We start from the raw sequence: 13,351 nt of genomic DNA on the forward strand, positions 1-13,351 counted from the left end.
TTCTTCTATTCGGTCTAAAGATATTATTAAATTAATATAAGTGTATATTAAAATTCATAATCTTACTCGGTTTTTTTACATTTTTTATTCACTCTCATTTATATTGAAAGCATTGTTTGTTGTATAAAAAGGAAACCGGAGTTTATAGGTAATGGTGACTGAATAACTCATATGCGTTTTAAAATATTTGTTTATTTAACATTTATTTGAATTGGTATGAAAATTTAGAAAAAATTAGTGACAAACATTTTCGATGCCTGCATTAATATAAAAATCTATTAGACTAAAACGAATATAGGTATATTATAATGTAATTAAAATTCAATTTTAAAAATATTATGTGCAAGCTTTATAACATGCCATTAAAAATCTTTGAGTAAAACTTAATAAATTGATAGTTAAATGAAGCTACAGCCGTTCAGCGGTTGCTATATAACAATCGAGTACATTATTTAAAAATAGTTATGATTAGGTAGTAAATTATTACATAAAAATAATATAACACACGCACGAACTAATCGTGAACAATCTTAATTTAGTAAAAATAATCTTTTAGTAACACATTTGGCGATCTTGATTAAAATGATGTGAGAAATTGGCAAATGTCTCAGGTCTACAAAATAAAAAAAAAACGGAAAATTGTACAAAATCACTTTACAATGGGTACTGTATTTATTAATTACCTTTGGTGTAAAATTTCTAGATCCATAGATGGTTTGTCATCATCAAAGCATACCTGTAAACAAATATCAATAAATAATTATTAAAAATATACAAAACTGATTTATCAATCTCATTTATTAGGAATGTCTAATTGTCAACTATCTCAGAATTGGGATAGAATTATAACATTTATTAAACAAATATTATTAACTTACCCATCTAGAAGTGTCATACTGTTGTCTGGGTAATGGTTCTCCGGATAAATCAATTAGTGAAACCTCTTTATTTTTTTGAGGTGCTGACATCGTAGATTTTTCTGTGACATGATAAAAATTGAAATTTACTTTAGTAATTGTAATTACAAATATTATAATAATAATAACAGCTGGTTTTTCTAAACATCGTGATTAAATTATTGTGAAACATTTGCACTTTTATTGTTATTGTTACAATTAATATTCAACGTGTACGTTTCTCGTGAAAAGAGAAACTACATTTTATAACATATATCCATAAAACAATGAATGTCAAAGAAGAATACTTTTGTTAAGTATACAGTATCCCTTATACTTTTATTCTTATGATAGTGTATATATCATGTTGTATAAATAGAAAAGATGATATTGTGTACTAACACTTACAATATTATTTGAACTCAGCCAATTATGGATTTTACAATTACTATGTGTTTTTGATAAGTTTTAAAAGCGTACATAACTTTTAACCTTGAAAATACTGTTTATTCTATGATGTTGTTTTAAAACAATTTCCTTAAAGAATTGAAAATAATTAAATGATAATTTAAAATTCAAATTGTCTTATAAAAATGAATGAGAGTAAATGTTTAATGGATTAATATAGTTTCTCCCAAAGTAATTTTCAATGCATCTCATATTATTTACTAATAGAAAATATATAGAAGAATACTTCAATTTAATTAACCATCTGTTAATATTTTCAGCTAATTAATATATCTTCTTTTTTCTCGCCTTAATTTTAACAACTTGTGGTCAGCTAATCAATATATAAAAATTTAATTTACTAATAAATAGTGCAAACGTGATAATTAAATAACTACAATTATACTTAAAATTATGTAGCAATATAGAGCTTAAATATCTTTAATATTTAGTCATAAGTAGTATTGTAATGATTTGTTTAGATTTTCAAATGAGTTAGGAATTCACCTTTTTTTTTATTATTCAGTAAAATTATTCTATTGTGTTTTCTCATAACAGTTAGTCTTAACATAATCGAAAAGAATGTCGTAACAAACTCTGCTATAGTTGAACAAATTATTTAAAAATGCTAAATTATCAGCGAACTTCTAGAGTTGGTTTTACAATAATTCAAAATTTAAAAGTACAACTTTCTTTTGGTACAATATGGTCGGTGAACATGATGAAAGTTTTCTAATATAAATAAACATATTTGGTTTTTAATTTTATGTAAATGGTAAACATTTATATGACTCATATGAGCTGATATGCAAATTTACTAAAAAGATGTCTGTCAGTAAACGCCCCAATAGAAATTTTTTGATGTATGCGTCGAGTTATCATAATTATACACAAAAAAAAAAACAATTTATTAGTTAAAAACTAATTTTTAGTTTAACTACGTTTTAATTGATTTTACTCTTTTTTTATTTAAAAAAATATTATGGCTATCCATCCCGTTTCTAACCTGACAATCTTAGAAGTATATTGCAATGCAGAAAAAATAATCAAATATCGAAATTGTTATAATCGTTATCATCAATAAAATTATATACAAAGAAAAAACAATTTTGACGAAATATTTTTATATTTATTTTTATTAATTTTAAAAAGACACAATGTATTGTGTAAATATAAATTGACATATGGAACATGTAATTAAATAAATATTTATTAGTTTTTGATTTTTGTTAATTTCACTAGGCGCCTTAAAATTTAGTTTTCAGTTACTTTCTATGTCGCATTCATTCCAATTTTTTTATGATTTATTGTTTCGTATGAATTAAAATAGGCAAACAGTTTTACTTTAAGCAAAGGTTAAAAGTTTATAGCAAATATGGTACAACTTCTACAATACGGAATAACTTTTTTTTTAAATTCTATTTGAGAAATAAATTTATATACGCGCTCAATAAAAATTTTACTACATAACCTTCGAAACTTTTAATGTATACTACTATTGTAATAACTACTACTACTACTACTACTACAGACACGATACACGTGAAATTTATTTCCTAACTAAACCTCTTTACGTCTCGTAAATCATTTAGGTAAATGCCATCACACGTAATCTGATGTTTAACATGTAACATGCACTAAATAAGAATTTTGAGTAAAGCCAAATAGTTAATCTTGCGAATAACAAAAATAAGGTCGAGGCATTATTTAGTTAATTTCGAGGAATATCATGTACCTCAATAATCTTAAAAAAAGGTCTCTGGATATCATAAATTAATTTTACTTCTATAAACAACTTTCTAATTCAAGAAATTAATGAAAACCTATTTGTAAAAGGTTTCAGCAACATTCAACTAAAAATGAAGTAGTTTTTAATATCAAGATAATATAAAATTACAATCTTTACCGGAAATTTATTTTATACCTAACAATAATAAGTTAATTTTTTTCCGTTTAATTCAAAATTCGGTATATTACCACACAAACTTAATCAACAACTTCAATTCAACGGCTAATGTCCTGTATTTACACAATTATTTAGTGTAACAACTATTATTACACTGTAATATTACTCATAGATATTATAAGATCAAGATAATGCTGAAGACTATGATGGAAATTGAATATTCGCTTTCACTGGTCAACTACGTGCTGATTATACCATTATTATCTATTTGAGCAGTACAAAGGTGTTAATAACACACAAATTACCGGGAACAAAGTTAGGAGACTAACAAACAATTCTCTTGTTTTCGTCAAACTACTCAGTAAATTACTTAATAATAAATATCTAATCTTATCTCATCTAACTTAATCTTTATATTTTAAACAACAACCATAACTGAACATTACTCTAAACGTCTTTTAAGATGCTACTGAAACAATAAAAATACTTAAGACTTTTAAGTGCTATCTATGCTCTCAATATAAATAAATTACACATTATTTGCACTTGTTTTTTAGATATAAAATGAGGTTATGGGTATATTTAATATTTTAGATATTAAACTTGCCTAGCAATTCTTATTTTGAAAAACCAACGATTATTTGAATGCAAGTATTACGATTATTTTAATGTAAGTAACTCAAAACTGATATAGAGATGTAAAAACACTGTTATTATACCTAGAATGATGATAGTTATCAAATAGTTACCAGATAAAGAGCCAGTAGAAGAATGGAAAATATTAGGCGGTGTTGGCATAAGGTGGTTGAAGGAACTTTTAAATAAAATTTTATTAGAATATGGATTTATTTTCCATACAAATATATATATTGCAACTCACAAATAAGTCAAATCGATAAGATACAAAATGAAAATTTTAAATTAAATATTATACTTCAAAAACATATTTTATAGAAATATCAATAATGTCTACTATGATAAATTATTAAAATTGAATAAAGGATTGATAAACATGAATGGAGAGTACAATTAGATGTACTCTACACTGATCAATACTGTTTAATCTTTATAAATCAATTTAATGATTCATTAAATAAGTTAGTTAAAATAATAGTTATTATTTTCTTTAAATTGAATGTAGGAGTAGAATGTCAGGAAACAAGGAAACCCAGTGGTGGGATGAGGACGTTTAAAAATGATAGAAAGTAAGAAAAATCAATTCAAAGTATGACAGAAGAGCAAAGGAGAGAAAATTGGATGGAGTATAAATATATGTTCAAAGAAGACAAGTGTGCAGTAAGATGAAGTTTAAGAGGTATGATGAGTTGTATGATAGGCTAGGAACAAAAGAAGACGAGAAAAATCTATAGACTTGCAAACGTAAGAGACAAAAGGTCTAAATATTATCATTATATAAGGTGTATAAAAAGTGTTGATAATAAGGTACTCCGAGTGATGAAGATGTGAAAAAAAGGTAGAAAGAGTATTTTGAAAAATTACTGAATGAGGAGTACCTAAAAGAGACATTAGAGGATATCTTGTGGAATGAGGGACTGGTAGATTTAATTAGTGGGAAAGAGGTATGGAAGGCCGTAGTATCAATGAAAAAGAACAAAGCAGTAGAACCAGAAGTGCCAGTAGATGTATGGAAAATATTGGGCAGTGTTGGCAAAAGATGGTTGAAGGAACTTTTAAATAAAATTTTATTAGAAAGGAAAATTCTAAAGGAATGGAGGAATAGTATTGAGGTGCCGATATTTAATGGTAAAGGTGACATACAGGAGTGTGAAAATTATAGAAGCATAAAGCTTACGAGTCATAGTATGAAAATTTGGGAAAAGTTAATAGATAAGAAAATAAGAAATGAGACATCGGTATCTAAAAACCAGTTTGGATTTATGCCTGATAAGTCAACAACGGAGCAATTATTTTGTGTGAGGCAACTAATAGAAAAGTTTAGGGAAAAAAAGAAAAAGCTTTGTATGGTATGTATAGATTTGGAGAAAGCGTATGATAGACTATTGAAAAAGGTTATAATATGAACATTAATGAGAATAAGAGTCCTAAAAAGGTACATTATAATAATAGAGGATGTGTATGATAGCACTTGTACCAAGGTAAAAAGTGTGGGAGGAGTAACAGAAGGTTTTTGGGTAAAAGTAGAAGTGCACCAAGGTTCTGCTTTAAGCCCTTACTTATTTTCTATAATGATGGATGAAATTACTAGAGAAATACAAGGAGAGGTACCGTGGTGCTTCTTGTTTGCTAACATTATAGTGTTAATAGGAGAAAATAGGGAGAAAATTAATCAAAAGCTAGAGGTGTGGAGATAAGCTCTTGAAGAAAAGGGTTTAAAAATAAGTAGGAGTAAGACAGATTATATAGAGTTTGAGTTTGACAAAGAAGAACACGAGGTAGGTGAAATGAGGAGATCAGTGACAATAGGCGTGGACGTGATAGAAGAGATGGAAAGATTTAAGTATTTAGGATCAGTTGTGAAAAAGAGCGATTGTATTGATGAGGATGTAAGACACAGGATTAAGTGTGTGTGGCTGAAGTGGAGAGAAGCGTCTGGTGTCTTATGCGATAAAAGAATTCTAATGAGGCTGAAAGGTAAATTCTACAAGACTGTAGTGAGACCAGCTATGATGTATGGTTCAGAGTGTTAGGCGGTTGATAAGAAAGTAGAGCAGAGAATGAGTGTAACAGAGATGAGAATGCTTAGATGGATGAGTGGAGTGACTAGAGAAGATAGGATAAGAAATGAGTATATAAGAGGGAGTGTTGGTGTAGCGTCAGTCACGGATAAGATGAGAGAAAATAGACTTAGATGGTTTGGTCATGTTATGAGGAGAGACGAATCAAAAGCCGTAAGAACAGTTGTAGAAATGAATGTTGAAGGAAGAAGAGGTAGAGGAAGACCAAAAAAGAGATGGAGAGATGTAATTGAGTGCGATATGAGGACAGCTGATGTGAGCGTAGAAGATGTGGGAGATCGTGTCAAGTGGAAGTTTGGGATAAGGGTGGCCGACCCCAAGTAATTGGGATTAAAGCGAGGAAGAAGAAGAAGAAGATGATAGTTATCAACTAAGATTTTTGTTTAACTATTATAGTTTTTTACTCATGATAAGAAAAAGAAATAATGACATTCAAATAAAACATGAAAAAAGTTAAACATCATAAGTTCTAATTTTGAGAATTTTAGAATACAGAATTTAATATTCGGACATTAAGTTGTAAAATATCGTACTTATTATTATTATTAATTAAACAAATATAGAAAGTTAATGGAAATTGTCTTTCAATATTTTGCAATATTAAGTATAAAAATAATATTTTTTTTTTTTATAATTTACCTTGAACACAGTGCTCGATTGGTGCCTCGGGTATTTTTGCCTGAATTGCTTCCAATTTCTGTGATTTGTTGGCATACTCTTTCCAAACTTCAGGTATTGAGCTGATAATTTGACTAACAGACAAGAACATACTTTGCGCCTATAGACAAATAAAAATCTAATTTGTAATACCATCAAAATCGATTATCAATTAAATCGAATAATTTATGAAAGATTTTAGTTCGTACAGATCAAAAAAACGTATTCAATTTAAACGATTATATTAATGACCTTCATACCATTTTTCGCTTAGCACATAAAAAAGCATGGCATTCCGACATGGTTTGACCGTTGGCCGTGACAACGAATGCAATCACATTATTTTGATTTTGGTCAGTAAAGTAGTGTGATATCCTGTAATCGAAGTATACACAAAACATTAAAAAAAAACTTAAGTTTCAAAGCTTCAACTATCTTTAGCATCGCATCACAAATGATTTTTCACGTGAATAATTTATTTTAGATATTAGATAACACTTTATTATTTATAACTGTTCAAAATATTTATCATTGTAAGTTACGATCTTTAATAAGAGTTATATATTATTTAAACAAAAAACAGCTTTAATATACATAATAACAGTGATGCTTAACAAAAATTAATTTAACATCCGAATAAAAAATTTAATTTACTAAGAAATATTGTTTTTTTTTTTATATCCACGAAGTATTATAAGCTTTTTTTTATTTTTATGAAAAATTAATGTTTTGAAGATTTAAATTATTTATAAAATATAAATATATAATTTAATGTAAAATCTTTTGTTAATTAAACCGCTTCTTTCGGCTTATTCATTTAAAAATCAAATAAGGATATTATTACAAATTTATATACTAATCTGTTTGATATGAAAATTATTACAATTTGAAGTGACATTTTTATCATCCGTTTTTGAATTATTAATAATTTAATTATTAATTCAGTATGAATTCTATTTACCTCTCTATGGGAGTATCCAAAACTGTGTTTTTTTCATCACTAGTGTCAGTCACTTTTATACCTTGTGGATTTAAAGACACTGTTACGTTTTGTGGTTTTCTTTTACTTGCTTTACCCTGGACATTAATTTTAAAATATATTAATATAATAATAAGACATTAAAATGTAAAAATAAATTAAAATTTTATGAATTGAACAAATTAACGTACGTAATTTAAATAACAAATATTAAACTCGGAGATAATTTTCTAAAAATACAAAATACAATAACACAGTAATTATGTTGAAGTATTAGAAATTAAAACTAATAACTGCATTGTTACTTCATTAATGTAAAAATGTTGCAAATTTAATACAAAAGAGTTAAAAAAATTATAATTATTAATATAGTCTGCAATATAAACAGCTTTCTCCTGTAAAAGTGAAATGACGTTTTTCTACTTAATAAATTTAATAAACAATTGAAAACACATTATGTTATATCATATGACAGTTAATTTACATGGATTATTTAATAAAATCGGTAATTCAAACTATGCTAAAATAGAACAAAATACGAAAACAGTTTTTTGTTCTGGTATTCATCAACTATACTAGTAGTTGACTATAACAATAACTCTGAAAGATTTCACTGTTAATTTTAGCACATAATCTATTTTCGAACGCCTATAAAATATGTCTATAAGAATAGCACCAGTAACCGGTTGAAACCGTTACAGCAATATCCATGACATTCAGATGAGAGATCTCGACATTCTTAACATAACATATCCAACCCATTGATCGACTGGCAATGTTCAGTGTAGTGATAGGTCAGTGTTATTGTATTAGAACTACAAAGTTTCAATTTCATATGATCATTTCTGTAGTTTTAAATTTATGTCATATACATATTTTTATTATTGATGATAATTATTATCAACAATAATAAGTAACGTATAATTGTAATGTTATTAACTGCGTAAAAATTTTTTTTAGCCTGTCAATGAATGTATTATGAGAGATACTAAAATTTTACTCGTTTAATGGTTGTAAGTTTTGATTAGATTAATAATTTTCGTGTAAATGTTTGGGTTCAATATTGTAATTAATCTCAATAGAAATGGTGGCAAACAAATAGTTGTATTGTATGTTCACACAGTATAACAGCTAGAATGTGTATAATTTCAGTAATTGCCCGTGACAAAAAAATACCTCTAATCTCTTACATAACTATGAGCATAAAATAGATATATGTATACACATTCATTCGTACTTGGCGTATTCGTCTCAAGTAGAAAAATCGCATGAACAATTCGGAACGGCATATCGTTACGTCACAATAATTTCATTGGCCTCATTATTTATTTTTACTAAAAATTTGTTCATATTTTTTTGTCAAAATCTAATGAGTATTACAAAAATTCTCATAAGAAATTGCTTATAACGAAAGTTGCAGGGATGTTATTTTATCTAAAAATGAATTTACAATTGATAATTGTTACTCTTCCGATTCCACTAGTTTAGAAATATTAACTTCTTAAAGTATTTCAGAAAATAGACAACGTGTTTGTGATTTTATTTGGCTTCTTTTATTAGATTTCATTACTTACGACACTATGTTTATCTTGTGTATTCCGATGTTGATATATCAAATGTCAGTGACTTTATTAATTAATTGTCTCATTAAGAGAAGGATATGCATATCATTCATATCTCGTTTCTTACAAGATGATTAGAATTTTACTTTCATCATTTTTTTTTTTATAAGAACATATATAATGTTTTATAATCCATCTTCCCTTTGAAAATACTTACCTGACACAAAAATCATTCCATAAACAAACAATATAAATTATGTGAAGTAAAATTAATGGCATATTTCGAACTTCTTTTCTTACAAGAGTCCATATTTATACTTAATAAAAATTACTAGTATTAATATTATTAATAGAAACAAATATCAATATTCATTATGTACGTTCTATGTCCATTAATTAATGAATATGGGAATTCCTATTTTAATGGATTTTCCAATGATATAATTTTTTAAATATTTAAAATATATTAAAATTTATATTTTTCTTTTATTAAAAAATTAGTTTTAATTTATATTCAATCTTTCAGCTGTATAAACTTTTTTATTCAATATGCATATTCGATAGAATTTATTATAATATAAAATTATTATTAAATGAAGTCGATAATGTTCATTTTCTCTGTTTTTCTGTTATAACATTGACATGTTGTACGTACACTGACAAAATTAGCTTTTTTTTTAATCATACACACGTAAACTGCGACAAATTTAAAAATATGCACAGTGTGAAATTCTATAAACTTTTTAAATAGAAAATTATTTATTTTTTGACTTTCGAATAATTATGTGTATTGTAGGTCCAACTAACTACTATATACAAAGACAGAAATACATATTAGACACATTTTGATAAATATTTAATACAGTCAACAATACTAAAATTAATTGTTTATATTTTACCATTAAAGCCTATACGATGACGATATAAAATTATTTAAATAGATTATATTATTTAAAAAAATTATGAAATTATTTAAGTAATCAGTAAAACACAGAAGTAAATTTGCAATATAATTTGGTAAACCATTTGTTCAAGTTACACATGAGTAATAAAATATATCCCAAAGAATCGTATAATGTTTTCTAATTTGAGTAATTAAATAAAAATCGATGAAATGCTAAGTATAAACACTAGACTGTTGCAATACTTTCAATCTTTGAAATGTTAAATGATAACCCCTTTATTTTGTATTATACCTAAAAATAAACACTATAATTTAAAGTAAAAATATATTTATTATTTACTCCATGTGCTTTAAATAAATTGACCATTAAAATGTTGGTAAAATATCACAAATAACAAATTTAAATTGTTTTATTTTTAGTGTAAAATATAACTGTTTTAATTAAAAACGATTACGTAATTATCAAAGTAGTCTAATTCTTCATGATGATTTCCCTGGAATGGAATATTTATAAAAAAAATTTAATTTTAATTTTGAATTCTTAATATTATTGACCGTAAAGTGTATTATATGTAAAGTTTTATTTCTCGTAAGTTTAAAAATTAGAGTTACTTTTTACTTTAACTAGTCCCGCATACATTTTTTTATATACATAAAATGTCTAAAAAAACCTGAATTTTTTTTAAATTTGTAACAAACTGTAGATTTTGCAATTTATTTTATGCATATTTTTCATAGTGTATTTATTTTAATTATACGGCAAGGTATAATTTCTCAATTAATCCTACGCCACCCTAGTAAACACAACATTAAATTTATTTTTTGGGTCTTATTGTGTAACATTGACATTTAAAATTCGCTGCGATGATTACTTTTTCTATTTACAAATTAATAAGAAAAAGAAACAAAAATTAAGTACATTGTGAGTGTATCACATTATTGTATTAATTTGAATATGAATAATATACAAGATATTCAGTAAGTAAGGAAACAGGTCAATTGTTACAAACGATGAGAACAGAAACCCGTTTCCTTACTTACTGAACACCCTATATATATATACACGATGTAGTTAAACATTTATATTATTCAAGCAAACTAATAATTAACCTTATGTAATAAGGTAATGCTTACCAAAACTAAAATTGTCTTGACGGCCTCGGCAACTGCATCGGCTACGCTGGCTACTGGCGTGATTCCTAAGTATTTAACGTCGAATGTGGTTAAGTCTTCATCAGCTGCTGCTGCGGCGGTGATAGCTGTGACATCGTCTACGTTTTGTCCGATTCCTAAAGTTTTGTCTTCTGATAATTCTAAACAACATAACAAATTTCAAATAAAACGTTAGTTTGCTATAAATATAACTAACCGATAATTATTTCATCAATATTACTTAGTCTTTATGGTAAAAATAATTATTCAAATTTCTTAATATTATTACATAGTTATACGATTTTTCGATTACCAAATATTACTTGATTCATAATTATCATTAATGATCATAAAGTATTTTTTTTGTTAATACTTTAAAAGGGTGTCAACATTATTTTTTCAAATGGTAACATTCATAACTAATTAGTTTATTTAATAGATAATTATCTAATCAAGAAAATGATTGGTCGATAACAACTTTTGGGCCAGCATTCTAGGAGTTATTAACATATTATAGTTATGGTTGTAGGCCAGACGCATATTTCGTTATTTTTATCACTAGTTATTACCAAACCGCCGTACTCTTCTTTCTGCCAAGATATAATATTGGCAATTAATCTTCATTTAATTATTCAAATTAATCATGTAGTACATGATAAATGAATCACTCTGTTTTATATTAAATATCTCTATACAGTAAAACATTTCTTCATTTGATTGCTTAAATTAATTTTATTATGTTATCTTGTTAGCACAATGAGATGATTAATTATATGATATTGTTCTGTGAAACGTGAAACAATTATTTAACATAATCATAATATATAATCATAATCGTTGGCTTCAATTAGTTTCAATAGCTAAAATGGATATGGAAAGTTCTTACGATTAAGAAATGTTTCACAAAACAAAATATTTAAAATTGTGGTTCTAATGTTTTAAAACATAAAATATTAGCATGATAAATTAGATTAATACGAGTTTATACAAATGAGTCAAATATAAAAAATATTTTTTTCAAATTCATTTAGCACATCAAAAAAATGTTATATTTAATCATAAATTCAAAATAAATTGTAAATTGTGATTTCTTCGAGCAATTATTCTGTCACAATCTCCATTAAAAGAGTTATATACTGAGACTAAAAACAAATTTTTTAAGTTTATTTGTAAGCACTAAGACTCAATAGAAAATATCAGTATAGAAATAATTGAAAATTTCAATTATTTAAAAAAATTACTAGAATTCATCACGGAGAATTTTAGCATAAATTTTTATCAATAGTTGAATTTTAATTTATTTAAATCGAGTTTTAATTTTCTACATTTCCTGTAGATACGTGTAAGTAAAATTAATATTTTAAAATAATTTATAAACACAATATTATTGTATAGAAATACACTCAAATTTCCCAAAATAATAAATTTTATTCTTTGGTTTTCACTATATACTGTTTGTGGATTTGATTTAAAACCAATGTAAACAAGAGATAGTACGTTTCTTTCTATAGTAACAGTTTTATTATACATATTATTGGCATCACGCCAAATCTCTATCTGTGACAATTGAAATGTTTTTGATACATTGCTATGCAAATTCTTTTACAAAACATTCTTCAGTTTCCCCAATAATAGTCAGTTTTTTTAAAAAAGTGAAATTATCTTTTAAACTAACTTAAAGCGTGAGAAAATATATTTATTATAGTTTTTACTTGCAATTTTTATATTATACAAAGAAATTGTATAAAAAGAAATTATCATCTCGAGTCACAAAAAAAAAAAAACCCAGCACAGGGGGGTCGCGGCACAGTGGTGACGTGGCATAGTTGGATCAAGTAAATGATATCAGACAGTGATTATAATTCACTATCAAAAAAAAAACTCTTCGATGCAAATCTTTAGATTGTGTTTAATTTTAAAAAAATTGGTGTTTTATTCCAAAAGCTACTTGATCTGCTGGTTCCTTATTAATATCCTGATTAAGATAAAGTATGTCGAATGAAAAAGGGTTTATTAAAAAATATTATTTTTCATAAAAAAATTGTGTGGATCCATAAACTTTTCAATAAGTTATAGCATTATAAAGTTAAATATAATATAAATAATAAAATCGAGAATTTTCACACGAAAA

At 25.9% G+C, this 13,351-nt stretch overlaps 1 protein-coding gene across 1 annotated transcript in view; it reads right to left on the reverse strand.

Moving 5' to 3' along the window:
• Window positions 1-174: 174 nt before the first annotated feature.
• LOC126903425 (low density lipoprotein receptor adapter protein 1-like) overlaps window positions 175-13,351 on the reverse strand; it is a 21,267-nt gene continuing 8,090 nt past the window's right edge. Inside the window, exons 3-9 of the mRNA XM_050681564.1 lie at window positions 11,203-11,381; window positions 7,585-7,700; window positions 6,884-6,998; window positions 6,606-6,744; window positions 879-979; window positions 684-736; window positions 175-613 (exon numbers count right to left, since the gene is read on the reverse strand). Of these exons, the coding sequence (XP_050537521.1) occupies window positions 553-613; window positions 684-736; window positions 879-979; window positions 6,606-6,744; window positions 6,884-6,998; window positions 7,585-7,700; window positions 11,203-11,381 (764 nt within the window). The 3' untranslated portion in view covers window positions 175-552. The remainder of the gene's footprint in view (window positions 614-683; window positions 737-878; window positions 980-6,605; window positions 6,745-6,883; window positions 6,999-7,584; window positions 7,701-11,202; window positions 11,382-13,351) is intronic.

Source organism: Daktulosphaira vitifoliae, unplaced genomic scaffold, assembly GCF_025091365.1.
Source record: "Daktulosphaira vitifoliae isolate Bord-2020 unplaced genomic scaffold, ASM2509136v1 Scaffold_1, whole genome shotgun sequence".
Taxonomy (NCBI): domain Eukaryota; kingdom Metazoa; phylum Arthropoda; class Insecta; order Hemiptera; family Phylloxeridae; genus Daktulosphaira; species Daktulosphaira vitifoliae.